Source organism: Clarias gariepinus, chromosome 14, assembly GCF_024256425.1.
Source record: "Clarias gariepinus isolate MV-2021 ecotype Netherlands chromosome 14, CGAR_prim_01v2, whole genome shotgun sequence".
In the NCBI taxonomy this organism is placed as follows: Eukaryota; Metazoa; Chordata; class Actinopteri; order Siluriformes; family Clariidae; genus Clarias; species Clarias gariepinus.
This window is the reverse complement of record NC_071113.1, coordinates 8,171,684-8,198,831: the sequence shown is the minus strand read 5'-3', so window position 1 is coordinate 8,198,831 and position 27,148 is coordinate 8,171,684. Positions and strand designations below refer to the sequence as shown.

Genomic DNA, 27,148 nt, shown 5'->3' with positions numbered 1-27,148 from the left:
GGTAACAGTTACTTTCGCTTCAGGCTGACTTTATCTACGTTCCGTAAGCTTAGGCCTGCAAATTTAAAAGGCTTGTGAGCCAATAGGGGAAAAAAGAAAGGTTTATTTTTACGCTAGTAAACAAAAGAAAAATTGAGGAGCTTCTTATCCAGCAGGAACCTCAACATTGGAAGACCGTTGGAACAAACTGTTGGGATTCTGTACAATGTCAGGACAACATTGTTTTTGAAAGTAGACTTTGATAAAATGACCTTGAGATAACATTGAATTGACCCATGCACAACCTCAAAACAACGGAATTGTAACCTTTATTTGTTGCATTTATGCCTATTAACATCTGACCACATCTATGCTCCCTTAAGTTTCTAACAGGATTAAGAATTTTAAACTGGGACGGAGACAACAGAGATCTCATGTTACGCATCTCCTAGTGTTGTAATGTTCCTTCCCTATTATTCTACTATAATATGGCGTTTGCACATCATCACATCCACTTTAACAAAACAGATCGTTAGCAGTTGTTTTTCCCCCCTTTTGGCTGCTTTCCAGTTTAATATTACAGTAAATTGCTGTTGTCCAGTATTGTTTTGTGCTGCTTGTTGTTATGTCTGCACATTTACTGGCATCAACAACATGTTCTCTAATGGTCCCGAGGGTTATGCACGAAGCGCTCTCACCACAGTAACCAGCGTTTGAACCACACTTTAGCTGTCGATTTGCTATCAATATTATTTTAAAATCAAAACAGTTACGTTACAAAATTGTGTTAGAGGCATTTGTTCATTTATCTCATCATGTACATTAGTCAACATCATTTCATCAAAGTAATTCATACTCACTCACTCATTCATCGTCTACACCGCTTTATTCTGTATACAGGTCCCAGGAGACCTAGGGCATGGGGCGGGGTACACCCTGGACGGAGTGCCAATCCATCGCATGGCACACACGCATACTTATTTGTGCTCATTTACACACTATGGGTAATTAGGGATTTTCAATTAGCTTAATCTGTCTTTGGATTGTGGGAGGAAACTCACTAAGCACGGGGAGAACATGCAGACTTTATGCACATAGACTCGAGGCAGGATTCGAACCCAGACCCTGGAGGTGCATGGTGACAGCGTTAACCACTAAGCCACCTGAACTCATTCATTTTTCAAAATCAACCTTATACCAATGTTTCCCAATGTCACAATAACAGTTTAACAAACAAAAATTTCCTTTTTGGTGTATAGCACTCATGATAGATATTTTGTGTATTTACATTTATGAAAGTAAAAACACCTTTATTTTTCTATATAATCGCAGCTAAATTCCTTGAACGCTGGAGCCATGATCAAATCATTTAAAGAAAGGACCATTAAAGGAGTTCCTGGGGGGCTAGTGTTTCAGATCTGAAGCAGGCACTCTAAACATAGCTCTGGTGAACTGAGAAAACTTTCTATCTTGAAAGTATCCAAGCACTAGTGACATGCTGGGATAAGTGCATTAGTGTAGCCGGGGATTATATAGAGAAATAAGGGAAGGTTGAGTCTGACCACAAAAACTATGATTACAAAAGTGCTTTCAGATGGTCGGATGGTTATGAATACAAACAGTGTTAGACTTCAATGAATGGATCCAATTCCGTGATCGTTCAGTAAGGTGAAGGCGTTTGATCGATGTTCCGCATTAATAAAACATTTCTCTGGCAATTTGCATGACTTGGACTAATTAGCAGAGGAATGCATGTATCTTTAAACATACTGTACCACATTATGAACTCTATATATTGTTCTTTTCCAGTTTGTTTGTTTGTTTTGGGTTCAAATCCCATGAAAATGTCAGTGTTACCAGTTTTCTTAGATCCACATTGTGGAACAGCACTCCTGCACCATTAATGCGCCTGATAAAAATCAAAGTCGTCTATTAATCAAATTCCGATCCATCGTCCCACCTTTCCTGCAGTGTGGTTTCTTTAAACGTGCCAGTCGAAGGGAGATGTATGAAGCCAAGGCCCAAAAAGCGGAGATGAAGATCCAGCCATCTGAGACTGAGAAGCTGACCGAGGACTACTGAGACCGTACGGGGCCTCCGTCGGCCCCATGGTGTCCCATGTTGGTGCGCCTCGGTAATGCAGCCACCGTGGAATCATTTCCACTTATTCCCGCTCTTTTCCTATTTTGCACTATTTCCTCTTCTGACTCACTGCCTTGCATTTAAGCACTCTGAACAGACTGGTGCTTGCTTTTCTTGGATCAGAGGACTTTCTCTTTCCTTTTCCACAGCTAAATGATTTGCCTGCTGAGGTTAACACTACAAGGGTTATCTTTCTCACAGTCTCATTTTGATTGCTCAAACAGGTGCTTGTTTTGTAACCGGTACCTTTTTCAGCTAATTAATCTTTTTTTTTTTTTTTTGTGCACAAAGATTCCCAATTCCATACAAATGAAGCATGAAAAATAACACACAGCCTCTCTCTGAATGAGCTTTCCTGCCAGATTTTCTCTTCAAAAAGCTATTTAATTCTCGTTCGCTCCAGGTCCTGGCAGTGAGACGCGTATTTAATCCCACGTGAATAATTTTGTAATAATTTGTTTCCTTTTTCTCTTCTCACTCTCTGTTTCTGTTACGCAGTGTGGGTTCTTTAAAAGAGCTGTCTACTACAAGGTGATGCCTAAGTACCATGGAGTGAAAATACGCAGGGAGGAGAGGTACAAGTTGAGCAGGGCTTTCCAGCCCGAGCACGAGCTCAACAAAAAACTCTGGGTCACCAACTGGACAGAAGTGCAAGAATATTACTACTGAACTTGGAAAGCGTCCGCTCGGCTGCTGGTTTAAAGGAATGCCATGGCTGAAAGTTACCCTAAAGGGACTAAATGGAACAGACTCTGGGGTTTTGGCTTTTTTTTGGGGTCAACACTGATGAACTACATAAAGAACTGAGGACCTTTGGGAATAATGTTGTTCTTCTTGTTGTTGTAGTTGTCTGGTGCGATATTGTGTCACAGATCAACAAGTGTTCTGCATTCTCTTGGGCACATGTACCTTTAACATTTTTATTGATTTTTTTTTATTGAACCAATTGAAGAACATTTCCCCAAAAATAGCTTTTGTGTATTATTATTATTATTATTGATATTAGTTTGTTTTTTTTATGTACTGTATCACGGATGATGCTCACCCTCGGACTGACACTGTGAGAGACATTTCCGCAGTCTGAGATTTAACTATGAATTATGAATTATTGTACAGAGTGCCAGTTTCGTAGCAAGTATCTCCTTTTTCTTTTTGGCCCAAAAGACATCAAAGACACAATGACACTGCCTGGTAAGGAGGCACAGTGAATTATAGCACAGGGACGAGTATAACACATCACTGAAACTATATTTATTTTTATACATGTATGTACATACAGTATATGACTAATACGAGTCAATACACTGGAAAAGACTCTAGAACGTTGCTTTTTTGTGTCTCTGTTAGCTCGTAGTGCACAGCGAGAGTTTAATTCCAGTTCAAACTTGTTTTTCTTTTTTGTCGTTCCATGAAAAAACCTCCATCAGCTAATTTGTGACACTGTCATTAGTGCTGTAGCAAATAGAAGAAAGTTGAGTAAATCATTACACTAGGTCCAAATCCGGCCCACGTTTAATATTATATCCAGAAATGATGATTCAGTAATTCGTATAAGGGGCAGAGAGTACTTGTGGTTTTTCTTTTTATAAGTGCCAGATATTAAAATGTTTTGTACATAAATATATTTGTTATTGCCTTGTTATTGCTTTTCCAGTGCATTTGACTGATAATGTCTTTACTACTGTATATGTTAATATATATATATTTTTTTATTTAGTGGAAAAGAAAATAGCCGTGTAAAATAGGTTTAATTGGATTTTTATTTTCTTTTAACTTGACACTTCACACCTCCCGGCCGAAACAAGCCGTCATTTCAAAAGGACCAAATGAATAGCCTGCATCAAGCAGGAAAAAAACTAAGGAGTTTTGAAATTAGTCATACAATAGCCTTTAACATACTATTAAATCCTGGAAGGATAGTGCTGGACTGTCAGCTTTGCTGAAGAAATGTGGTCAAAAAAAAAAAAATTATCCGATCTCTTAAACATTCAACAGTATCAAGCAGAGCTACAGAATGTTAAGTAATGAAAGTAGAGGCATTTTCACGCTGTCAGGTTTGTGATTAAACAGCTGTGTGGCCATAAGAAAACCAATTGTTAGTGAGACTGCAAAAAAAAAAAAAAAGTTTAAATTTGCTAGGAAGCATAAAGAGTCAGTCATGTGGTCTGATGAGTTCTGATCAACCCTATTCCGGTGCATTAGGGTAGGAAGGGAAGGTCATGAAGCGATGCACCCATCATGCATAGCGCCCACTGTACAAGTCTCTGGAGACAGTGTTATGATCTGTTGCTTCAGTTGCTCAGGTCTAGGCTCAACAACGTTATGTGGCAATAAAATAAAGTCAGCTGACAACCTGAATGTACTGAATGACCAGGTTATCACACTATTAAGTTTTAAGTTTTTCCTCCCTGAGGGCACAGGCATATTTCATGATTCAAATTGTGAAAGTGTTTCTGGGGACGTGAAGAATCATTTACACACATGAACTCGGCACAACCTTGTGAGTCATGATCAAAGTCATTAAAATGAAATCTTAGAGGGTAAGCCTTTTTTTTTTTTTTTTTTTGGCCAGGCAGTGTATTTGCAAGCTGAGTTATACATTAATAATGATGACTTGCTACATTTTAACCTTTTTTGTATTTTACTTCTTTAAATACTAAGCTCCACAGACTTTTTAATGTACTGTAATGGTGGTAGATCCAGGATCTACTGTATAACATGCCTTGCTTGGGGACGGAACCCCACCCAAGATACAGTGCTTCTAGGGGCAGTGGTGGCACAAACAGTTAAAGACTGTGGGTTACTGAGTTACTGATTGGAAGATCGGGGGTCCCACCAACACCAAGCTGCCAGTGTTGAGCCCTTCAAGCAAGGCCCCTAACCCTTTCTACTCTAGAGGTGCTGTATCCTGGCGGTCTGACCCCAGCTTCCATCACTTTGACCACAGAGATGAGACAAAAACAAAAATTGGAATATGTATTTATTATAAATGTATTTACCAATAAAATTAATCTAAAAATGCATACACAATTTGGCCTTTACAAACAAATCATTGAAAACCCACCCAACATTTAATATATTTTTGTACAAATAAATTACAACACTTGGACTTCTTCGTTTTTCTTTTTGCATAGTCAAACTAAATTGACCCGAAAGAAATTATTAATAAATAAACAAGGGTTTTTTTTTGTAGGGAAATCAAATACAGGACCTTTAGCCTACATGTGTATTCCTATTTGAGCTCCATTTGGGAGACGGACTTCTTGTTTAGGCGCCTGGATTTCTGGTATTTGTAGGCCAGGAAAGAAGTGGAGACCAGAAGGGCGATGCCGAACACAAGCAGAACCCACTGTCCAGCTACAGCTGCAGCTTCATCCACATTCAAGCCTAAGAAATCCACAGTAGGAACGGTCTCCTCCACAACTGCAGCTGCTACAGGACACAGGACACAGGTGAGGCACAGAGTAAACAGAGCAGTTTAATGCTCAAGACATGTCCAACTTATTCCAGCTGCATCTTTTGATTTTACAACCACTTGAATTTTGCCACACATACTGTACAGTAGGTGGTTTGCACTAAAAGTAATGAAGTGTTCACTGACAACAGTCAGTTAATAAATAGCACATGTTGGTAGAGCAACTCTTTCTCTATACAAAGGTATTACACGACATAGTTTTTGTGCCATCATTGAACTCACTCATCCTTAAAAATCCTTTCTCAAGGTTGATGATCTCCCACTTCTTGGTTTGTCTCTAATGCTGGTTTTTCAATCTTTAAATGTCCTCATCTATCCGTGGACATTGCTCTTTTCAGTGGTGTTATGTCTATAAATGTTCTGTAGTCCAGTGGGAGACCGTCAAACTGGGAGAAACAGGTTTTCAAATAGAATTCGAGAGTTGGTTCAACGATGGCACAAATGTTCCTTTGTATATACCAGGCATCACCTAATGGCGGACCACCATCCGGATCTGGATCAAGTGTCAGTTCTATCTGGACCCTGATGCGTTTTTAATGACTGAGAATAATCAATATACGTATAAGTCATCTTTTGTTTCTTGAGGTGGGTGTGCCTATCAGCGGAATGGTTCACCTTGTAGAGAGTGTGCGAAAGAAACAGACAAAACTGCAACACAACATGGGTTACTCCAAGAAAAGGAACGTACACTATGAAAACTGAACCTGTAAAGATAAATGGACTGATCGATATATGTTTATTCTTCCTTGAGGTATGTTTGAATCAAGTTTGTCTCATATCTTTTGAAAATGTGTCGACGTGAAGCACCACTATGAGAGAAATCATCAATCATTAGAGCAAACATATCTTACATGGACCAAAGTATTTGGCCAAAGTTGTTAATTATTGAATTCAGGTGTTTCAATCAGGCCCCTTATTCCCAGTGAAGGGCAATCTTTTTGTATTAATTTTTTAGCGTACCAAGACATTTTGGACAATGTTATGCTTCCAACTTTATAGCAACAGTTTGGCAAAAGCCCTTTTCTATTCCAACATAATTGTGCTCCATTGGACAAAGCAAGGACTATAAAGACATGGTTTGATGAGTTCAGTGTGGAAGAACTTGACTGGCCCGCACAGAGCCCTACAACACATTGAGCACCTTTGGGTGAAATGGAACGGAGAGCCAGTCCTAAGAATGAATTCCCACAGGAACACTCCAAAATCTTGTGGACTGCCTTCCAAGATGAGTGGAGGCTGTTATTAGGGGACCAACCCCATATTGAAGTGTATCTGCAGCAGTCCGAGTCAGGGTTTGTAAAATACCCAAACTGAGAGCCCAGAATGACAGAGCAACACTGTTTGTATTCCTTACAAATACAAGGAAATATAAAAAGTCATGAAAGTTTAAATTGTTTGCATGCTTAACGTAGTTACTAAAGTTGACAAATGTTTTTTTAAACTTATTTTTATAGACCTACAATGACCGCATATATAAATATCTGAATTCTAACACAAACGTGAGAAAATTGGACTTTGGAATTGGAAAATTTTATTGTTCGGACCTTCTTAAATTTTAATTCAGTACCCCTGGTACAGAGGAAGAGTACGTCTATTAACATGTGCAATTTGAACCACAAATACAAGGAAAATGCAGTTAATGCCAAAGTTTTCCCCTTTTTTGCACTACTTTTTAGTATACCCCTTATATGTAATACTTATGCGAATGATATTGTGACATTGTGTTAATATCAGGTGTGTTTGGGTAACAACATATATATATATATATATATATATATATATATTTAAAATAAATACATTTCATCCAATAAAATCTTTTTTTTTTTCAAACAAGAACAACAACCATTTTTAACAATTTTATTTCAAACCAAATCATGACCATAATCTCTGTTAAATAAATGATTGTTTAAAAAAGCTTAAATGCGATTGAAATGTAAATGCAATTACTGTACATTAGAATTTTTGATGTTTCATTTCAGCATAATTTTTTCCCCAAAAAATTGATTTTGACCAGCGCATGCAGCAGAATTTAGCAAATTCATCTTTCACACGTACTCGTGGTTGGTGTCCAGCTGTAGTCGGGCCAGCCGAGGATATCACCGTTTTTCTTGTTCTCCTGCTCTAGCCAGGTGGTGAGGGGCTGGAAGTACTTCATCAAAGCCTGTGCAGACATTTTGGGCTGGCCGGTGATCATGGTCATCGCCTCGGGCCAGGGCTTACTGAAGCCCAGCTTCATCGCATCGCTAAAAACAAAGAATATAAAATAAGTGGTTAAAATTCTGTTCGGTAAACACACATTGTAAAATTACAATTACAACAGCTGTATATTGCTTGTTCTGCCCCACATGTTTGTGAGAGTCCAGCACTGTGTCTACTATTATAACTAGCAAGTAATAATTATTGTGTGTCTGACCCGAGGCGTTTTCCTGCCTCTGTAGACTTATAGATGTCGCAGGTGTGGAGAGGTCCAGTGTGACCCGCAGCTGCACACAGAGCTTCATGGAACTGGAACTGGATCACAAAGCTGACAAAGTACCTGACAGAGAAAAACAAAATGGGTTTCTCAGAACAATTTGTGCATATATGGTTTACAAATATTCTAAACTTAAAACAGATTGGTCAGAAGACATTGATTCCTTTCTATAACAGCAGTTTAAATTTTAGTTAATAGAGGCTCCCAAGTGGTGCAGCATATCATCTGGGCATCATAAGTTAGATTTCCAGGTCATGCTGCAGCCACTAGTGGCCAAGAGTCTAGAGAGCAGAGTGGCGGTCACATCAATCATGGTGACACTAGACAATCATGGGCGTCTGTGTGTTCATGTAACGGTGAAAACGGTGGTTACATGAGCAGCAGTTTGAAAAGATCCAGTCATGATAGTAGTTGTCACCTTGATGGAAGAGAGCCCCAACAGTGACGTGTGGAAATTCAACTAAAGCAACAATCCTAATATTTTTTGGTTACTATAGTAACAACTTATTCAGAGATATTAATAGTCTTGTATGAACGCTCTGCGATGTTTTTTATACGCGGGCTGTCCAAGTCAAATCAGGACTTGTGATGAAAGCTCCAGTGAATGAAGACGTAAAACGATTGATATTTACGACTTCAATCACCGTACAGTGATGAGACTCGGCTGCAGTTAGCCATCTGAATGCAATCTGAATCTGGCCACTGCAGTCGTCCCCGCGAACGATTATTAAGTGGAATCCCAAATCCTTCAAAATCGACAGATAACTTCATCGCCAACTTGCGATCAACTCAGTTTCAGGAATGAAGCAGGCCATTGAGGCCTAATGAGGCTGGTAAGGCTTCTACAAATGGGTTAAATTAAAACAAATGTGGTGTTATTTAATTAATGAACATTTGTTATATTCATCATTGCTGCCGTCACCACCGTTGTTGATTATTTTCCCATCACAACCCATGTTTTATATCCTTACTTATCTAACTGGTTATAAACAAGCTGTTGCTTTTGAAGTTTACGTGACCATATTATGTGCTAAAACCAGAGACGAAGATAAGATATATTATGTGTCATAAATTGTCTGGCCATATCACTGTACAATCAAAGGACATATGGCACAAACACTACTAAGTAGTAAACAGATGACTATGGTTAATCATGAAACTGCTCTGATTATGTACCTGATGTAGGGCACGTTGGCCGGGATGTGGAACTTGGCACCTGGGTCAAAGTCATCCTCTGTGCGGGTTACAGGTGGGCACAAGCCCTGGTACTTCAGCCTAAGAGACGAGATTAAATTTATAGTACATAACACAATGATGCAATTATCATCCTGTGTATTCCTTAAGCTATGGTACACCATGTTCCTGATACTATTTCTTCTTTCCTCACCTGAGATTCCACCACTCCTTGTTGTACTCATCACTCGATATCCTGCCATCGAACACCTTCCACCTCCACTGGTCCATCAGGTAACCAAATGGCAGGAAGGCGATTTTATCCAGGGCGATGCTCATCAGGAAGTTTATAGTGCTCTCTGTGCATAGATTAACACCAGACATGATTTCAACTCTGCACAAGAGTGCATTTTACACTACAACATTACATACATGCAACTTCTTTGCCACGTCAAACTTCAGCCCTATTTGATGTAATGTTCTCAAAAGATCATGAAAAGCCTTTAAGACTTACCATGGTTGTCCTCGACCTTATCGAGCAGACCGATGGTGTTAAGGTGCTTGGGTGTGGACACTGACAACGCCAGAACATCTCCAATGGCTTCATGGAATCCCGGGTTGGCGCCATCACGGAACGAGATGGGCTGGTCCTTATACTGGAGGAAATATTGCACATGACCCATTTCGTGATGCACCGTGATCAGATCGTCCATGGTCACCACTGTACATTGCTTAATCCTGGAAAATCAGATAAGAAGCTCCATGGAAAATCAACACATTTCATTAAAGAAATTTTGGACTAATGCTTCACCAACTGCAAAATGTTAATTCCCAGGTGCGTACCTGAAATCTTTGCGGTTGTAGAAATCCCAGGCTGAGGCATGACACACCACTTCACGGTCTGCAGGCTTCGTCAGCATCGACTTGCTCCAGAATTCCGGAGGCATTGGTTCCAGGCCCAATGACTTGAAGAAGTTGTCGGACTCCTCGAACATTCGCACAGCATCCCATTTCTGAGAAAATCCAAGGTCTCAAAGATTTAACCTTCTTTTGATTAATGTGTTCTCCAATAGACCACCATTCCTTAGCAAAATATCTGTACATTTATTCATTTTTTAGTAACCACTTTAGGTCTGTGAGGGCCTATGCTGGGATCTACTGTAAAATAATTTTTTTGTTTCACCTTTACAGTTCAAATCTCATATTTGAGTAATATAAATGTTGCTTGAGCAGTCGAGAAAAAGCTTGAGTACCTTGTCTATCATGGATTGTGTGACATCCACTTGAGTGGCACCAGGGTACGGGTTCACCAAGTCCATGATTCCTGACCAGGTCTGTGCCCACATGTTTCCTGGGAAGCACACAAGGCAAACAGAGAGAGAAGTTGTTGGATTGGGTTCATCGGTCAGCGCCTGTCTGTGGCGCGAGAGAGCCGAGGTGCGCTGCTGGGTTTTGAATTCCAGCGTCACTCATCCGTGTAGAAGCTCTGCATGTGTGAGTGCATGCACACAAACTCGCACATGCACATAGCTGTGCATTTTCTCTCTCACACACATACACACACTCACTCACTCTCACTGTCACGCTTGACGGTTCTGAAAGCACATTAAATCCCGCCGTCTCTTTTGCTGCAAACAGCAGCTGAATATTAATGTGCATTCATAGAAAATATGGAATGCATATTAAGGCTCAGCTTCGACTCAAAATATGTGTCTTTCTTCAAAACAAGATCACAGGGCTCGGCTAAAACTAGGGCTTTTTATGAGATTCGATTCAGACAGCATTTATTGCATTTATTATTCGAACTCATAAGCCATGTTTTTCAATTATATCCCAAGACTTGCAAATCAATTCACATGGATCGTACAGCCGTTCTCAGAGCTCTCGGGTGTCACTGATGTTGTGATAGGTATCTGAACCAATAGTTTAAGTTTTTCTCTTACCTAGTAAATGTGCAGGGATGGGCCCATTAAGGTTAATGCGTTCCTTTCCATATTTTTTGTAGAGCGCTCTTCGGACGTACGTATGAAGGTTGAGATAGAGCGGTTGCAGTTCTTTCCATAACCCCTCCAGATCCTGCTCGAATGTGGGTGTTTCGTACAAGGAGCGCCAGAAAGCACCATTGTCAGTGTGACCTGTTGAGGGAAGAATGCACTACTCATGTACTAGCTGACCACAATTCCTAGGAAGCTTTAATTTCCCATAAAATGAACATTTCGCATTAACAGTGATTGGGCCACATTTCTGATTTCACATTTACTACCCATAGCATCGAGCTTTACTCTGGGCCTCTTTCTCACAAAGGCAGCCTTCATGTCGAGGCATTTACCGTTACTCCTGGCAGCTAAGTTGGCAAGCTCCACATATCTCTTGTAGGTTTGGCGCAGTTCTCTTCCTGAAACATTTCGCCAGCCCTGCCAGGCAAACAGCAGCCTGTCGTAGTCCCTGGACTCAGCCATGATCTTGTTTAGGTCTGGGGGGAAAAAAATTTAAATAAATCAGCTGTCAGACTGACATACCACAGCCCAGTTTGAATAATGACATAAGGCTGAATTGAACTGAGTGAAGTTGAATTTGCACCAGTTTAAAGATTTTTACAATATATTTTGTTTGGTTAAACTACAAATGAAGGCAAAAACAAAGGATATACAAAACATTTCTGTGGGGTGTTCAGACTTGAGCAGTGATGAAACATTTGCATGGTGCAGATGTTTTAAAGAAGCCTGTTTATTTGTAAATGACAATCTTGGCCTGCGTTGTAGTTGATCCCATTAAAATTCAAAAAGTGAAACGCCTTGTTCTTAAAAAAATCAACAAATAAATTGTAGCCAACTTGTGGAGGAGACGCATCTATCTGTAGGAACTGTGCATACAACCTTTCACAAACACCACTTCAACATTACAGAACCTTGGCTGGGCACATCCAACGTACAGTCCTGATCTCGCTCCAAGCCATTTCCAAATGTTTGAGCCATTAAAGGAGTTCCTGGGAGGCCAGGGTTTTAGATGAAACATGCAGTCCAGCATACTGAGAAAGCTTTCTTACTGGGATGGTATCCAAGCACTAGTGAAGGCTATTAGAGGAAGAGGGTTTTATAGGAAACTGAAGGGGATTATATAGAGAAATATATATATTTTTTTCTCTCATAACTGTGTTCTGTTGTTCTGCACAATAAAAGGTCCTGGTTTGACCTGAACGTCCTTTGCAGCAAAGTACCAGCAGATAAAAAGGTCAAAATCTAAAGCCACATTCAGAAAAGATGAAAAAAAGACACCAAATAAATCTACACTATATCCAGGTGAGAAGATCACACGGAAAAAGCACTATTTTAAAGTTGTTTAAAATTTTGTGGCAGATGTACTGGAACTGTTACACAGCTTTAAAAACAATGTACTGATTTATAGACCAGCTTTTATCCTCCAAAATACAATTACAGTGTTCTTTAAGTATCCTTTCCCACATAAACACAGCATGCGATGTTAAATCTTCCATCAACTTTTGTTGATTATAGTTTTATTTGTCCTGATTCAGTGTTTGTTTTGACTCGCTTTAATTTGTTTTTTCTCGATGCTGCCTGATCATGTGAACTAGTTTTTGATCAGGACTCTAAAGCGCTTCTAGAATAAGAGCATCAAAGAAATGCTGCAAATGTAACAAGAATATGCAGCTTGACGGTATAACAATGAATAAAAGTAATTGATACCGACTGGACAATCTGAATAGGATAAAGTCAAGATTTACATTAAACTTTTTATGGGGAAATTTACACACATACTCAGGACACAAACAGGATACAAACATTTTCCATAATTTACATCATTCTCATGAATACTAAATAAATTAGTTCATATCCATCTTGAAAAATGAGGCCCAGTGTTTGCATTTAAGAAAGATGTAGAGAAATTTAACTCCTGCTTCTGGTTGGAAATTTCGTCACATCCCGTCTGGCGTCTAGGGATCACTCTACCATGATGGCCTCGACTGATGTTGACAGCTGTTTCTCTAGTTCAGGGCTGAAATTTTCTATGGGTCTACCTGAGCCTCCAATAACTACCTGGAATCCATACTAACATCAATTAACATCAACTGTTATAGCTGAACTTGGTGCCACCTAACACACAGTATGAATGCAGATCAATTCCTGCTCTGTGTTTCACCCAAATGAGGATGGGTTCCCTGTTGAGTCTGGTTCCTCTCAAGGTTTCTTCCCATTACCATCTCAGGGAGTTTTTCCTTGCCACTGTCGCCATCAGCTTGCTCACCAGGGACTATCTAACCATTTTGATTCATGCACATTCCGTACAAACTTAAATAATTCTTTTAATTGTGTAAAGCTACTTTGCGACGATGACAATTGTTAAAAGCGCTATACAAATAAAATTGAATTGAATTGAATAGATGCAAATTAACTTACCTGGATCGAGAGGAAGACAGGACCCGTCTTTTTCACAGACTTTTGCTACACTGTATGTGGTCTCCATAGAGGCCAACAAGTCATTGTACTGTTAAAAAAAAGAAAGAGAGAGGAGAATGGATGAGATCACACAGAAAGAAACCCTGCCCTCTTTCTGACCCCCAAACACCCATGTCCATTTTCATCATTCCTCATGATGCACCTTTCACTCCTACCTCAGACTCAGCACAAAGGTCAGACTCAGCCATTTTTACTGCACCCCTGGAGCAGACGGGGTAAAGGGTCTTGCTCAAGGGCCAAACAGCAACAACCTGGGGGAGCTAAGGCTTGAACCACCAGCCTTCCGATCAGTAACTCAGAGCCTTAACACACTTAGCCACCACTGCCCTACAGTATCATGCATTACCAATCGTGCATTCATTGTTACAGGCTTTTAACTTCTTGGACAGGGGACAAAATACCACCTGGCCTAGTTCCATTATACCAAAACAGGGATGACACACCCTTGCCCCATTTTACCAGCATTATGTGGTTAGCAAACTAGTGCTCAGGGACTCCCATTTCAACCATTTTACAAAACAGCATTTTGTGATTAAAGTAAGTCAAAGCTTTAAACGCATCACTGAAATACAAGAAAACTGTTAATCTTTGGTATGTTCTGACCACTGCAGACCAGGAACATACCGAACAGTTTTAGTCTTGCTCTAAACCCAGGTGTTGAGCCATCGCAACTCGGCTCTTATCACTCAAGTCCTTACGTTTACCCATTTTTCCAGGTTCCAACATAACTTCTGGGGCAAAATGTTCAAGTGCTGCCTAATACATCCCACCGACTTGCAGCTGCCTTTGCAACAAGATAATCAATGCTGTTGACTTCACCTATCAGTAATCATACTGTAATGTTATCAGTGGAGTTAATGAACTCAGTTAATGTCTGAAGCAGGATATTTTCCAGGTCTTTAGATACTATGCTGGCTGCCACTATGAGCTTGTAGTTATGTAAGCTGCAAAGTTTGCCAGCTTTATCTTTATTGACTTGTACTAATAAAAAAGGCAACATTGAGTCTGGTAATACTGTAATGAACCCAATAAAACAGGTATCAATCCTCAGGCTGGCATGTTTAATATGTTTCAGGAGAAATATGAGCCAAGTCACTTGCTTTGTTATTTAACAGCGTTTTAATAGCTTGATTCATTTCATGTACATGAATCGTACTTGAGTCATCATTATCTGTTCTCCCTGCTTTAAAGGCTAGACTGTTAAAACTGATGAACAGTGAATTATAATGCTGTCACTATAATTCACAATATTGTCAGGACCAGAAATGTCTTTCACAGCTTATGTGATGTTAAAAAGTTCTTAAGTCCACATTAAAGAAATACAAGAACATCTGGCTGTTTGCAAGCCCAATATAAAGGAATAACGGGTGTCTCAAGACTTTTACAGAGTGCATTCGTGTTATAAGTTCATTCCAAGGCTTTAGGATGTTTGTACGAATATATTCTGTACCTCTATCAGTTCTGCATCCGGGAGTGCAGCTCTCTCCAGATCACTCAGTTTTTTTAGGATCCTTTTCACTGAAGCATCCTGGAAATCAGTAGTGTCATACTTGCGTGCCTTTAATCCGTAGTCCTTTGTGTGTTTGGCCATGTCAAGGTTTTTCTGCAGCTGTTTAGAATAAAAAATATCTGTGTGTAAAAATATGATCTTGATTCTAATGCATTGTATTCCAAAAGGAAACTCAAGCCTCACCATAGTCTGCTTGTTTGCTTCATTGATGTCAGTGTTGTAAGCCCACGACGCCTCAGTGTAAGTGTTCCAGACCTCCTCTGCTGTGGCGTTGTAATCAGTCAGGAAGTCTTTCGCCTGTGCCTCATCGGTTATTTTCTCAGCTGGGAATGGTATAATGTGATCCTAAATTACATTCTAGTCATTTTTCTCGCTTCAAACAGTAATATTTAAAAATGCAAATTATTCATCTTTCTTTATGAGTATTCATAGTAACATTGGTGTAAGCTTCTAGAATCATATGAGCTGTAAAAATTGTTGCTTAAATTAAAGCCTTTCAGTTTTTGGGAAAAGCATAAAAAGCCAAAAAAATTAAAAATCTGTAGTGTCCGTAACCACATTAACATTCATATTGCAACATCATAATTTTGCATTATAAAATAATACACTTTTTCAGGTTTATGTCTTTTTATGTAAAATCTACAGTGAATTGGCAGTAAAGTTTCATCTGAATAACAATTAAGATGATTGAAAGATTTAATTTTAAAAAGTTACGGACACTACATAAAAGGGCATTGCATTGTACTTAGCAATTGTGTTGTTGTTTTTTATCTGCTAAAAAAAACAAGCATGGATCAGGAGATAAGAAGCATTAAATATTATGAAAAATGATGTTTCCTCACTTTTTAACCTAGATGACCCTTTTTAGAACCAGTACCACATTTTGGCCCACATGGGTGGGAAGCATTTAAATATCTACTGCCAACTGCAAAGAATCCTTCCCACCCATGTTTATGAAGCTAACTTCCAGGATCTACATTGGCTTATAGACTAAAGCTATGTCTACTGTATGTGACTGACAGAAAGCGTACCCAAATGCATAATCAGTTTTGCAAACAGTTTTCCCCTGCAACTTTACACACTTTTGCTACGGCCTCAGTTTAACACACTTCTTTTATCATGTTTTTTTTTTTTTTTTCGTAAAATAGACTATAGCACCTTGAATTGATTAGAAGCCCAGGAAACCAGGACGCTTACAACATAAAAATATACAGTACGTCACTATATACTATTGTTGAACTTTCTACATAGTCTCCTATATCTTATTAGAGTCTTTTGTTTCTATTAAGTTATACATCTCATACTAGTTGTTTTTCTGTCTGGGCAAAGTTTTCATGCCCCACATGCCAGAGGATAAAAAGTACCCAGATGCCCAACTGAAAGACGCGTCTTATCTCAGAAAGCTATTCTGCTGTTTCTTTTAGTTTGATGATGTAATTACTGACTTCTTGCACAAAGAATTCACTTATCTAAGTTACAATAATAAACAGATGTAAACCTTATGGAACAAAAAAAGTTTTCTTAGACTGTGGAAGAAAACCAGAGAACCCGGAGGAAATCACAAGGAAAACCTGAGAATCGGTCTTAGTGCTAACCACTAAGCCATCGTGCCAAAAGTATGCAGGTATATAGACTGCATAAAAAGTAGGCTATGTATCATTAAATACTATTTATATAGTATAGAATAACACACTACGTCATCTGTTAAAGCAGCTTTCTCTATAATATAGGCCTTTCCCAAACACACCGTGTTTGTGAGTTTATACGCTACCATAGGCTACTACAATGTATATAAAAAAAGAAAACATAAAAATAACACACTCTCTGCTGCATTAAGTAAGCCAATCCTGGCTGATTCAATCCAGGTCAAAGACATCAGCATGACGATTGTGAAATCCATAGCTGCAAGTATGAGACGACCGGGTTTGGAGGAGGAAGCAGGATTTACAAACAAGTCAAGCCACTATGTGTACCTGAATGACATCAGACACACCTGTGAATCACACCGGGGTTGCCAGATTTGTAGTTTTAAATCCAAATTGGAAGAGGTTGAAAATAAGTTTATGGATGGAGAAAATCGGAGGTGATGAGGAAAAATATGATAATGTTGCCAATGAGGAAGAGGAGGAATGTATCTACAGTATATTTTCTAATTTCTTATCATTTTATGGTAATTTGAGATGTTTTTGCGCATATTGGAAAACTTAGTTGGGGGTAAATATTTAAATAAAATAATAAAGAAAGTTACGGAAGGAAAGGAATAAGAAATAAAAAAAAGTGAATTATCTAAACGTTTATAAACTTACCTAATTTCTGAATGTAGATAATTATGTGTATATTGAGGATATGATATGCTGAAGCATAATGATAGACCTAATAGTTGTGCCAAGATCTTACCAATGTCTTCTGGGTAACCTTGTGGAACAGGAGGCATCCAATCAAAGTCAGGCCAGCCGAGTATTTCACCCGACTGCTTGTTCTGGTTCTCTAACCAGGTGGTGATGGGCTGAAAGTATTCCATTAGGGCACTGGCGTCCATTTTGTTTGTTCCCAAAGTCTCCTGCAGCACGTCCATCCAAGTCCTTGATGAACCAAACTTCATGATTTTTCTTTTAAGCAAAGCAGAAGAAAACTGTGAGCTCAAACAACATATTCTCACAGAACGTTTTCAATTCAAGACATTTTGTATTGCTTGTTGCCTTTTGTCCTCCAACTAAAAAATCTTTTATTGTATGGTCTTTCTTGAGATACACTATATGGACAAAAGTATTTGGCCAAACCTGCCATTGTATTCAAATACATATACAGTACTTCAATATGGAGTTGGACTCCCTTTTGCAGCTATAACAGCTTCCATAAGGCTGTCCACAAAATTTTAGAGTGTTTCTGTGGAAAATCGTGCCCATCCATTCTGTACAGCATTTATGAGGTCAGACATTGATGTTGGTATGTTGAAAATGCTGAAGCATTAAGATTGCCTTTCACAGGTTTGGCCAGGTACTTTTGTACCTATTGCGTATTTACAGTATCAGGCATTCTCGATTGGTACGTACTCTAAAACAGCCCCGGCCTTGGTGGATCGGTAGATGTCACACTTATGCAGTGGTCCGGTGTGTCCAGCTTCCTGGCAAAGCTTCTTGTGAAACTGGAACTGCAGGATGTAGCTCACAAAGTACCTAAAATGCACCAAGTAAAAGTGTATTGTGAGTTGGCTGACTATCCTGTAACAGCACTGATGAACAGATTGGCTCTGGTTTGAGATGCATTTGACCAAAAAGGTTTGGTTTTACATTGCACGGCAGTCAGACGTTATTCAGAATTTCAAATTTAGGAATTTCACCCTCTCAGGCAGGAAAAAAATTGCTCTTGAGAGCTGCCTGTTGGAGGTTTTTACCTTATGAACCCTGTGATTTATTTAGAAAGCAAATCAATACACATTGAAACCACTATTATGCACTATGCGGTAAGTACCCTGAGTGCCTACATACTAATAACACCATTTAGAGCACCAAGGTTACAGGAACCCTCATACTGAAAATGTACTGTAGTAATATAAGCTGTTATTTTGCATGTGCCTGGTTGTTAGGGAAGCTGGTCAGGGCTTCCTGCATTGGTTCATGTGGAGCAGTGACGGGAGGGAGGTCTTGAGTTTTGAGTTTACTCACTTCCCTTGGTGCTGAACGTAGATTTGAGGCTGATAGTAGTGAGGTAATTAAATAAATAGGAATAATAAATAGAATAAATAGATTCTTATGGGACATTACTCTGCCATTCATGCAAGGCTAGACTAAGATCCTAGTAGGCTAACTAGCTAAAAGACGATGTGGAGGACAAAGATCTGGTTTTGAACTCCATGATGAAACCAGCATCACCACAGTAGTTTATCATCTCACCTGATATATGGAGTGTTTCCTGGAATATGATATTTTGCCCCAGGATCAAAATTCTCCTCTGTTCGTCTCACCGGTGGACAGATACCTTGGTATTTTGTTCTGCCAAGTACAAAAATAAGATTTATCATCGAATTTTTATCAATAGCTGCTACACTACAGTATATCATAAAGTGGCTCTTTTGTGCAACCACTACAACACACCTGAGGTACCACCACTCTGAATTGTAGCGTTCAGGTGGTGTCCGTCCACTGAACACTCCCCAGCGCCACTGATCAATCAGGTATCCAAAAGGAAGGAAGGCAATCTTCTCCAATGCCATCTTTAACAGGTAATTTGTATCGGTTTCTGATAACACCAAAGCAGACACTGGTTACATCAACCCTTTTAGACAAAAGATTGACTAAGTTTCATGGATTATTTATCCAGTATTAAGTCCTTATACTTACCAATGTCATCGGTTAGTGTGTCAAGCAGGCCAATAGTATTCAGGTGTTTGGGTGTCGATACTGAAAGAGACAGCACATCTCCAATGGCCTCATGAAAGCCAGGGTTGGCTCCTCTCCTGAAGCTGACTGGCTGGTCTTTGTATTGCAGGTAATACTCTACATGACCCATCTCATGGTGCACTGTAAAGAGCTGCTCCATAGTCACTGTGGTACACTGTTTAATCCTGTCATGGATAAGGGTAGCACCACATTATTATCCTAGAATTGCTTACTCAAACATTTGTAGCTCCTGTGAGAATACATTATTTGGTTTTTTTTATTTATGTGAATTTCAGTGCATAAATCTTCTCATTGGTCACCTAAAGTCTTCCCGGTTATAAAAGTCCCACGCAGAGGCATGACAGACCACCTCTCGATTATCAGTGGGCTTCTCGAGCATAGACTTTTCCCAAAACCGGGCAGGCATCTCTTTCAGCCCAAGAGAGGTGAAGAATTCTTCAGCTACCCGAAACATATGGGTGGCATTGTATCCCTGTAAAAATTAGATTCATTTTCTCAACATCTTTTATTTGTTCTCCAGTAATCTTAATTGGGTATACCAAAAGATCAGTCAAAATTCTAATTTAATCTATCTAGTTGATCCAACAAATCGTTTGATCTCCTGGATAAAGGATTTGTGTCCCCTGGAAGATTAGATTAGACTATTAACTTACTTTAGCAACCATAGTGTTAGTCACGTCCACATTAGGCTTATTAGGAAAAGGGATCATCAAGTCATATATGTTGTTCCAGCTTTGTGCCCACATGTTACCTATAAAAAAAAAAATTATAATAATTATTAAAAAAACAACAACAACACTTTCTGTATGGAGCAAGCTGTAGTGCATTGTAGGGACTGACCAAGCAGATGAGCAGGAATGGGGCCTTTGAGATTGATATACTTGGGGCCGTAGAAGTCATACAGCTTGCGACGGACAAATGCATGCAGGTTTAGGTAGAGGGGCTGCAGCTGCATGAACAGGCCTTCGAGGTCCCGCTCGAAAGTTGGAGACTCGTACCAGGAACGCCAATAAGCACCGGTGTCTTCAAAACCTGAGGAGGACACAAACATCTCGTCTCATCCTGGTTCTTCTAACATTCTTTTATACTTCATGCTCTTTCTGTATATACTGTAACATAACATGCTTACCATCCATAATGGAAGCTTTGTTGCTGAGTTCAACAAATTGAGGGTAAAGGGGTTTGAGTGGTCCTCCAGAGGTGTTGTGCCAACCTTCCCAGGCATACAGCAGTTGCTTGTAGCTCCGGGATGTGGCCAAGATCTTTGTCAACTCTGGAAGTATACATAAAGAATGTATGAGTGAAAGCTGAAATACTTCCAAGCTTTAGAAAGATCCCCATACTCAAGCTAAAGGATCCCAAAGGGATAATCCCAGATAACCAATATGAAATGGATGAAATGTGATTGCCTAAAGAAAACAAACATTGACTTACCAGGCTCTAAAGACCAACATTCTGTTGGTTTGGGACACACCTTTGAGGTGGAATATATGTTGTCCATCTGACTCTGAATGACATTGTACTAAAGAAAAGAATGCATAGTGTTCACAAACTGCTAGACTGATATATTATGTTATTTAGATCAATGTACTGTGTATCTCCAGTTTGGTGAATATACATGGCATACAGACTAACCTTCTCTCGTTCTGTTTCCGGGAGGTTGGCGGGTCCCAGGACATTGATCTTTTTGATAAGGCTCTTGAGGTTTGGATCAGTAAAAGTGTCCATGAGTGCATCATTAAATAATTGCTTCGCCAGCTTTCCCCATGCTTCTGTGAAACCTTGCTTCTCCAGATTTGCAGTGATCTGTTTAAAACATTGAGCAAAATGACTATGATTACTATAATAGCTGTCTGTTTAGCTTTCTGGTGTGTTGTGAGCCCATTTTTAAATCCTGTGCTTGTGCTTGATTTGAATTCGCCCAATTGATCCCAATGATCAAGATTCGCTACACATCTGCGTAAATTAGGAACTGAATTCAATTCCTTAGTGTAGTTTACAATAACAAAGCAAACCAGACACAATATTAACATTCTTACACTGAACGAGGTAAACAGTCTGACATCTCTCATATCACATGAGCTAAATAGAAATAAATTCAAAATGAATTAGAGCCAAGATAATGGACGTGGACTTGGCAGCACGGTGGCTTAGTGCTCACCACTGTCGCCTTGCACTTCCAGAGTCAGGGTTCAATTCCTGTCTGGGGTCTGTGTGCATGGAGTTTGCATTTTCTTCCCGTGCTTGGTGGGTTTCCTCCGGGTACTCAGGTCAAAGACATACAGATTAGGTTAATTGGCGTCCTCAAATTGTCTATAGTGCAATTCACTATGGGCAATTCACTCGCTTACGTGAATGAGCATGTGAGTGTGTGTGACCTATGATGGATTAACATCCTGTCCAGGGTGTACCTCTCATCAAGCACTAAGTCTCCGGGGATAGGCTCCAGGCCCCCCGTGACCCTATTTACAGGATAAAGCAGTACAAACGATGAGTCAATGAGTTCAGCACTTGATTGCATGCATTCAAACTTTGTGACCCGGAGACCCCACAGCTCTTTCCTTTGTTATTTTAGCAGAGAAGGAAGCTTTCATAAGTCAGTCTTATGCCGTCGTAATTGACAAGACAAGACAAGACAATGACAGTCCATAAACATTTACTTTGGCCTCACGTTATCTTGTTCTGGAGATCATATTTCCACATTCACGCCCATGTTCTTCAGTTGGACTGTCAGAGGTTAACACCATGTATTTGCTTTGACCTAAACGTTTGAGAATGATAAGCATGTGCAGATTATCTTATTCTATCCCTTCAATGACCTTGACCTATGCATAAAAAAAAAAAAAAAACTGAGAGCAGATTCTCAAAACAACAAGTTAAGGAAAAGAAATCAGTTCAACCCTTTTCGCTAATAAAGTTTAATCCATGTTGTATACTTTATTTTTAGCATTATAGAGATATACGTCATTTACTTTTTTACTCCTTTTGCCAGAAATGAACTCAATGTTAGACCAATGCAGTAGTTCGTCCGTTTTGTACTCCTACCCGATACCTGTTGGTCCGTTATGTGATATTCAGCTTGTGCCATTTGCACTCCGTTTCACAGCATCAACACTTTAAAGTGTTTAAAAGCCTAATTAAAAATCATCCTGATTGAGACCAGCAGGCACTGCTCTTTGAACTAAGCCACTGGTTTAACCTTTCTCACTTACACGGATGAAATCATAGTCAGCCTAACCAGAATTATTTTAGTTGTCCGTGTACATTCACAGGCATTCGTAGGCAGTTTCTACTGTATCTGATCCGCTCCTGCTGGATGCAAGTAATAAGAAATGTTCTACTTAGTAGCACAATACATTTAAATACAGTAAAAAAAAAAAAAAGACACCTTTTTCCGCCTACAGGTCCAAAGACATTGTATTGTAGGCTGATTGGGGTGTATGATTGAGTGCGTGTTTGTGTGCTTGTGCCTTGCAGTTGGTTGGCACCCCATCCAGAGTGCCCTCTTTGTGCCCTAAGCATAGGCTCCAGGGCCCCTGTGACAGGACTAGGTGGATTTATTTATATGGCATGTATTGGTGGCTTGGTGGTAGTGCCAAGTAAAAGGACTGGGTTTAATTCCCACCCAATGTCCAAACCCATAGATAGAATGGGAGGGTCGTGTCAGGGAGGGTATCTGGTGTAAAACCTGTGCCAAGTTGTGTGCAAATCGGATGGATGATCAGGAATACAAAGGTACGTTAAACGAATGGCAAAATTGGGTATAATAAAGTCCTGTGCAGTTCTTATTATGTTATGTTTCATGGTTAGTTAATGTATTTATGATTTGTCCACTGATCAGATGTTGTGACTACAAATATGTAACACTACAAGCTGTTGCGGTATGTAGGAACTGGGGTTTGTTCCTTTTTCATGCCTGTATTTGTTTAGTACAGATTCAGTCCCACACCTGCGCCCAGGACAGAGGCGCTTTGATCACCTCATTTGATCTGTCCAGAACAATACACATCACACCAGGCGAGCCCCAGGTTAGGCTCAGTGCACCGCATGCCTCTCGTCGGTTTGGCTCTTGAAATTTCAGCTTTCGGGAGTGTCCTGTCGAGGTCTAGGATGACGGTCTGAGGTCAGAGCGCGGTCACACCTGTTGGGTGTAACGAGGTTGGGCTGCTGCCCGCGTGCCCAGCTGACAGTGTTAAGCAGTGTTGGGACAGCTGTGTGGAAAGTGAGAGATTTTGCGAAGAGATGCCTGGTGGGAGAGTGTGTGTATGTGTGTGTGTGCTTTTTTAGTAGAGTAGGAATGCTAAGCCTCTGCCTCAGCATCAGCGTCCTGATGATTTTTGCTGCGCTCTATAAATCCCAATAGATCATGTCCAGCCTTTCACGTTCAGTTTCATATATCGTGTAGGTGATATCTCAGTGCGAATGCTTTACAATTACGCAATAGTCAACTTTTTATTCCATCGTACTGTACACTGATTACATTATTGCAAAATCTCATGATCATTTTGTTTACTAAAATAAATACATGACAATCTGCAGCTGACATTTAGCTCGCACTAAATTTCCAGGTTCTGGTGAAGTTAATCGTAGGCCCTTTGAAAGTGTTATGATAAAAATAACACAAGGAACCATAGACGTGCGTCATTTTATGGCCAGCAATTACATCAGGACGGTTTTTGCGAAAACAGACTGGAACCGTACCATGTGGAGGGCTATGGCTATAGAGGTGGGAAGAGTTTCACAAAGCAGCAGTCATCAGCAGTCTGTATCGCATAATATAAGCTTTAAGGACCTGGGCAGCTTTTTAACCCCAGACACATGTGACATACCACTTAAAGATTATAACAGCAACCACAATGACAGAGCATCTGACATGCATCATGACTCATACCTCTTGCTGGGAATTCTCGTTTGTCAGGTTGGTTTTATACTCCCAGCTTGCCTCTGTGCTGTAGGAGAACACTTCCTCAGCAGTCGAGTTGTAATCATTCACAAACAGAAGTGCCCCAGCCTCTGTGGCCAGGTACGTCCCAGGCTTCCACTCAGGTCTCAGGGCCACCCCGACTCCGACTAGGGACAGCAGCAACACTGCCCAGTGCATCGTGGGTTCGGTGGAGTGGAAAAAAAGTGACAGGAAACTCCAAGTACGAGTGCAAGCTAAGAATAAACCTGATGCAGAAGTGTGTCTAGGTGCCAACACCTCTGGATGGTCCTTTCCAGTGGTTCTCCTTTTTCTGTCTCTCTCTCTCACTCTTCCTATATCTCTATGTCTTCCTCTTCCCCCCTTCCCCCTGCCTATCTGTCCGTTATTCAGGCTTGGAATGCTTGCAACCGGCTGCTTTTAAGTGCCGTTAAACCCAACCCACAGTCCTCCCCACACAAACTGATGCGAAAAGGGTTCAATCCCTCCTTTCACGCCCCCTCCTTGTTCTCCCTTTTGTCTTTTTCTCCATCTCTCCCAAATGCCCACCTTCCTACTATCAAAGCTCTCTCTCTCTCTCTCTCTCTCTCTCTCTCTCCCTCCCTGCCTACCTGTCTGCCCCTTTCTGTCCGTATTGGTTAGAAAGCGATAATGGGAGCTTGCAAAGCTTCTGAGCCTAAAAGCCCTCAGCGCTGCAGCTGCTCTTGCTGATAATGGTGTCACAGGCAGAAGATGAGCTGTGCATTCTGTGCTCTCACTCTTCAATCACAGCACTCAGGAGCTGTCAAACGCCTCATTCTCTCGCAGCTTAAAGTGGAAGAGGGGAGAGTATGGATGAGGGGGTTGTTGTTTTTTTTATGGGGGAAAAAAAAAGCAATGTGAAAGCGATAAGGATGAGAGCTAGGAGGGCGCAGTGCGATTTCCAGGGGCAATTTTCTCCCTTAATGGCATTTGGACAGAGAGAGAGAGATTTAAACAGCTTTCTACACGCATTAGGACTCCAGTGATCTATCTCTTACAAACACAAAGTGCCTTTTTTTTTGCACACTTGTTGGCAAGAAATAGGTGAGAAAGAGTAACTAAATTATTCATGGTGAAGGTTTCAGTGAACTAAAACAGGCTGTAACAATCCAAAGGTCTTCCTCGTGACACATTTACTGTATAATCCTTGCCCTCACCCAGAGGTAGTGTATGTAATGTTGCTCGAAAGTCGTTTTTAAAAACAATGACATTATTGTCTCTTAGTCCCTTGTAGAATTATATGACGTAGACTAAACGTGGTCAAGTCTTTCTGCCATGCTGAGGATCATTTGTTGTGAATTAATCTCTCCACTGATCAGGACGCAAAAATTTTGATTTTGAGATCTTTTTTTTTTTTTTTTTAAAGATCGATAGTCTGAATTAGTTCACAGCAAGGCTTTTTCAATCTGTATTTGCAAAGCCATATGAAACACGATATTTTCTGGCTGTCACTTACAGATATCTGTCTGTCTCTCAGCAACAGACCGGCGTGAGCTTTGGTCAAAAGAGCAAAATCAATTACAGCAGAGAATGAACCACGACAATGGAAACGCGCTTCATTGTATTGGTTCAAATTTGCATTGTAATAACAGAAATTTCGATTCTTGCAACACCAGTAGTCTGAAGGCAATTTCTTCCCAGCGCCCAGTCGTGTTAGCGAAGGAAAAATAGTGTTACACAATCATGGCAGGTGTGCCAAAACCAAACCCCTGATCCCTGTACACGACTCACAACCAGAGCCATCTTGATGTGGGAGGTTTTGGAGCTCAGTCCATATGCTGTGTATAGGGAATTTCCATAATTACGACCAGTTGACTACATCCGTGAGAAATCTGTCTCAATCACCAAGAAAATGATGTTATCCCTGCAGGTTTTCTTTGGACACAGAAGGGCAGTGTCAAAGCCAAGTCCAAGTTCATTTACTGAGCTAAAAGAGCTGCACTCCATGGGGCAAGCGTAAGCCTTTACATTCTGTCAAACAGACTAAAATCATAATTAACAACATGATCTGCAGGAGGAATTCCGGTTCGGGAATATGCATTGCAAAGTCTTGTGTCTATGCCAGGAAAGACAGACAGGCAGATTATACACCATTCAGAAAAAAAAGCAATTACATACTCATTTGATTATCTTCACGTAATTAAAAAAAGGTAGTTCGTTTAATGAGTGCTTCATTTAATTTTTGTAATAAAAAAGTTATTATTCCTACTATTAGTCCACTTACTTTTTCCACTACCTTTCTTGAATGGTTGAATGAGTTGTCAAAACTCTTGACTTGGATAAAGATCAAGTCACATTTTATGAGAAATTAATGCAGAAAATCATGAAATTCCAAAAGGTTCACATACTTTTACTTGCCACTGTACTGTATATATGATGTGTTCAAAAGTTAATACCCCCTCTTTTTTTAATTCTATTTAGTTATTAGATTTTTTTTGTGCAATATAATAAAAACATTAAGCAAGTTTGGTAACACAACCTCAAATAAATATCAACATAAAACTTTTTTCACCTTACCATTATTTATTTATAAACAAAAAAAAACATATGGGCAAAACTAAGTACCCCAGGATTCAATA

General features: G+C 40.0%; 2 protein-coding genes across 4 annotated transcripts in view; one reads left to right on the top strand and one right to left on the bottom strand.

Annotated features, from left to right (window-relative positions):
• itga3b (integrin, alpha 3b) overlaps positions 1-3,767 on the top strand; it is a 49,019-nt gene extending 45,252 nt beyond the window's left edge. Inside the window, exons 25-26 of one of the 2 annotated variants that reach the window (XR_008365604.1) lie at positions 1,951-2,113; positions 2,620-2,739. Coding sequence is in view for 1 of the 2 variants with exons in the window: in XM_053510819.1 (XP_053366794.1) it covers positions 2,620-2,790 (171 nt within the window). In the remaining variant the exon portion in view is untranslated. Of the gene's footprint in view, positions 1-1,950; positions 2,114-2,619 lie in introns of both variants that reach the window. The other variant, XM_053510819.1, reaches the window with a different exon arrangement.
• Positions 3,768-5,088: 1,321 nt separating this feature from the next.
• On the bottom strand, positions 5,089-24,905 carry ace (angiotensin I converting enzyme (peptidyl-dipeptidase A) 1). 2 transcript variants are annotated; one of them, XM_053511782.1, is made up of 25 exons: positions 24,519-24,905; positions 21,263-21,433; positions 21,062-21,149; positions 20,757-20,900; positions 20,468-20,659; positions 20,281-20,378; positions 19,927-20,099; positions 19,568-19,791; positions 19,322-19,466; positions 19,121-19,219; positions 18,281-18,403; positions 17,625-17,836; positions 15,411-15,550; positions 15,168-15,326; positions 13,658-13,745; positions 11,572-11,715; positions 11,186-11,377; positions 10,496-10,593; positions 10,086-10,255; positions 9,757-9,980; positions 9,457-9,601; positions 9,246-9,344; positions 8,010-8,132; positions 7,652-7,839; positions 5,089-5,553 (listed from the first exon to the last, which is right to left on the bottom strand). In XM_053511782.1, the coding sequence occupies exons 1-25, from the start codon at positions 24,726-24,728 to the stop codon at positions 5,354-5,356; spliced, it is 3,849 nt and encodes a 1,282-aa protein (XP_053367757.1). In that variant the 5' UTR covers positions 24,729-24,905; the 3' UTR covers positions 5,089-5,353. The 2 variants fall into 2 exon arrangements, with proteins under 2 accessions (XP_053367757.1, XP_053367758.1); XM_053511783.1 differs by having other exon boundaries at positions 5,089-5,550; positions 24,519-24,904.
• Between the last annotated feature and the right edge of the window lie 2,243 nt (positions 24,906-27,148).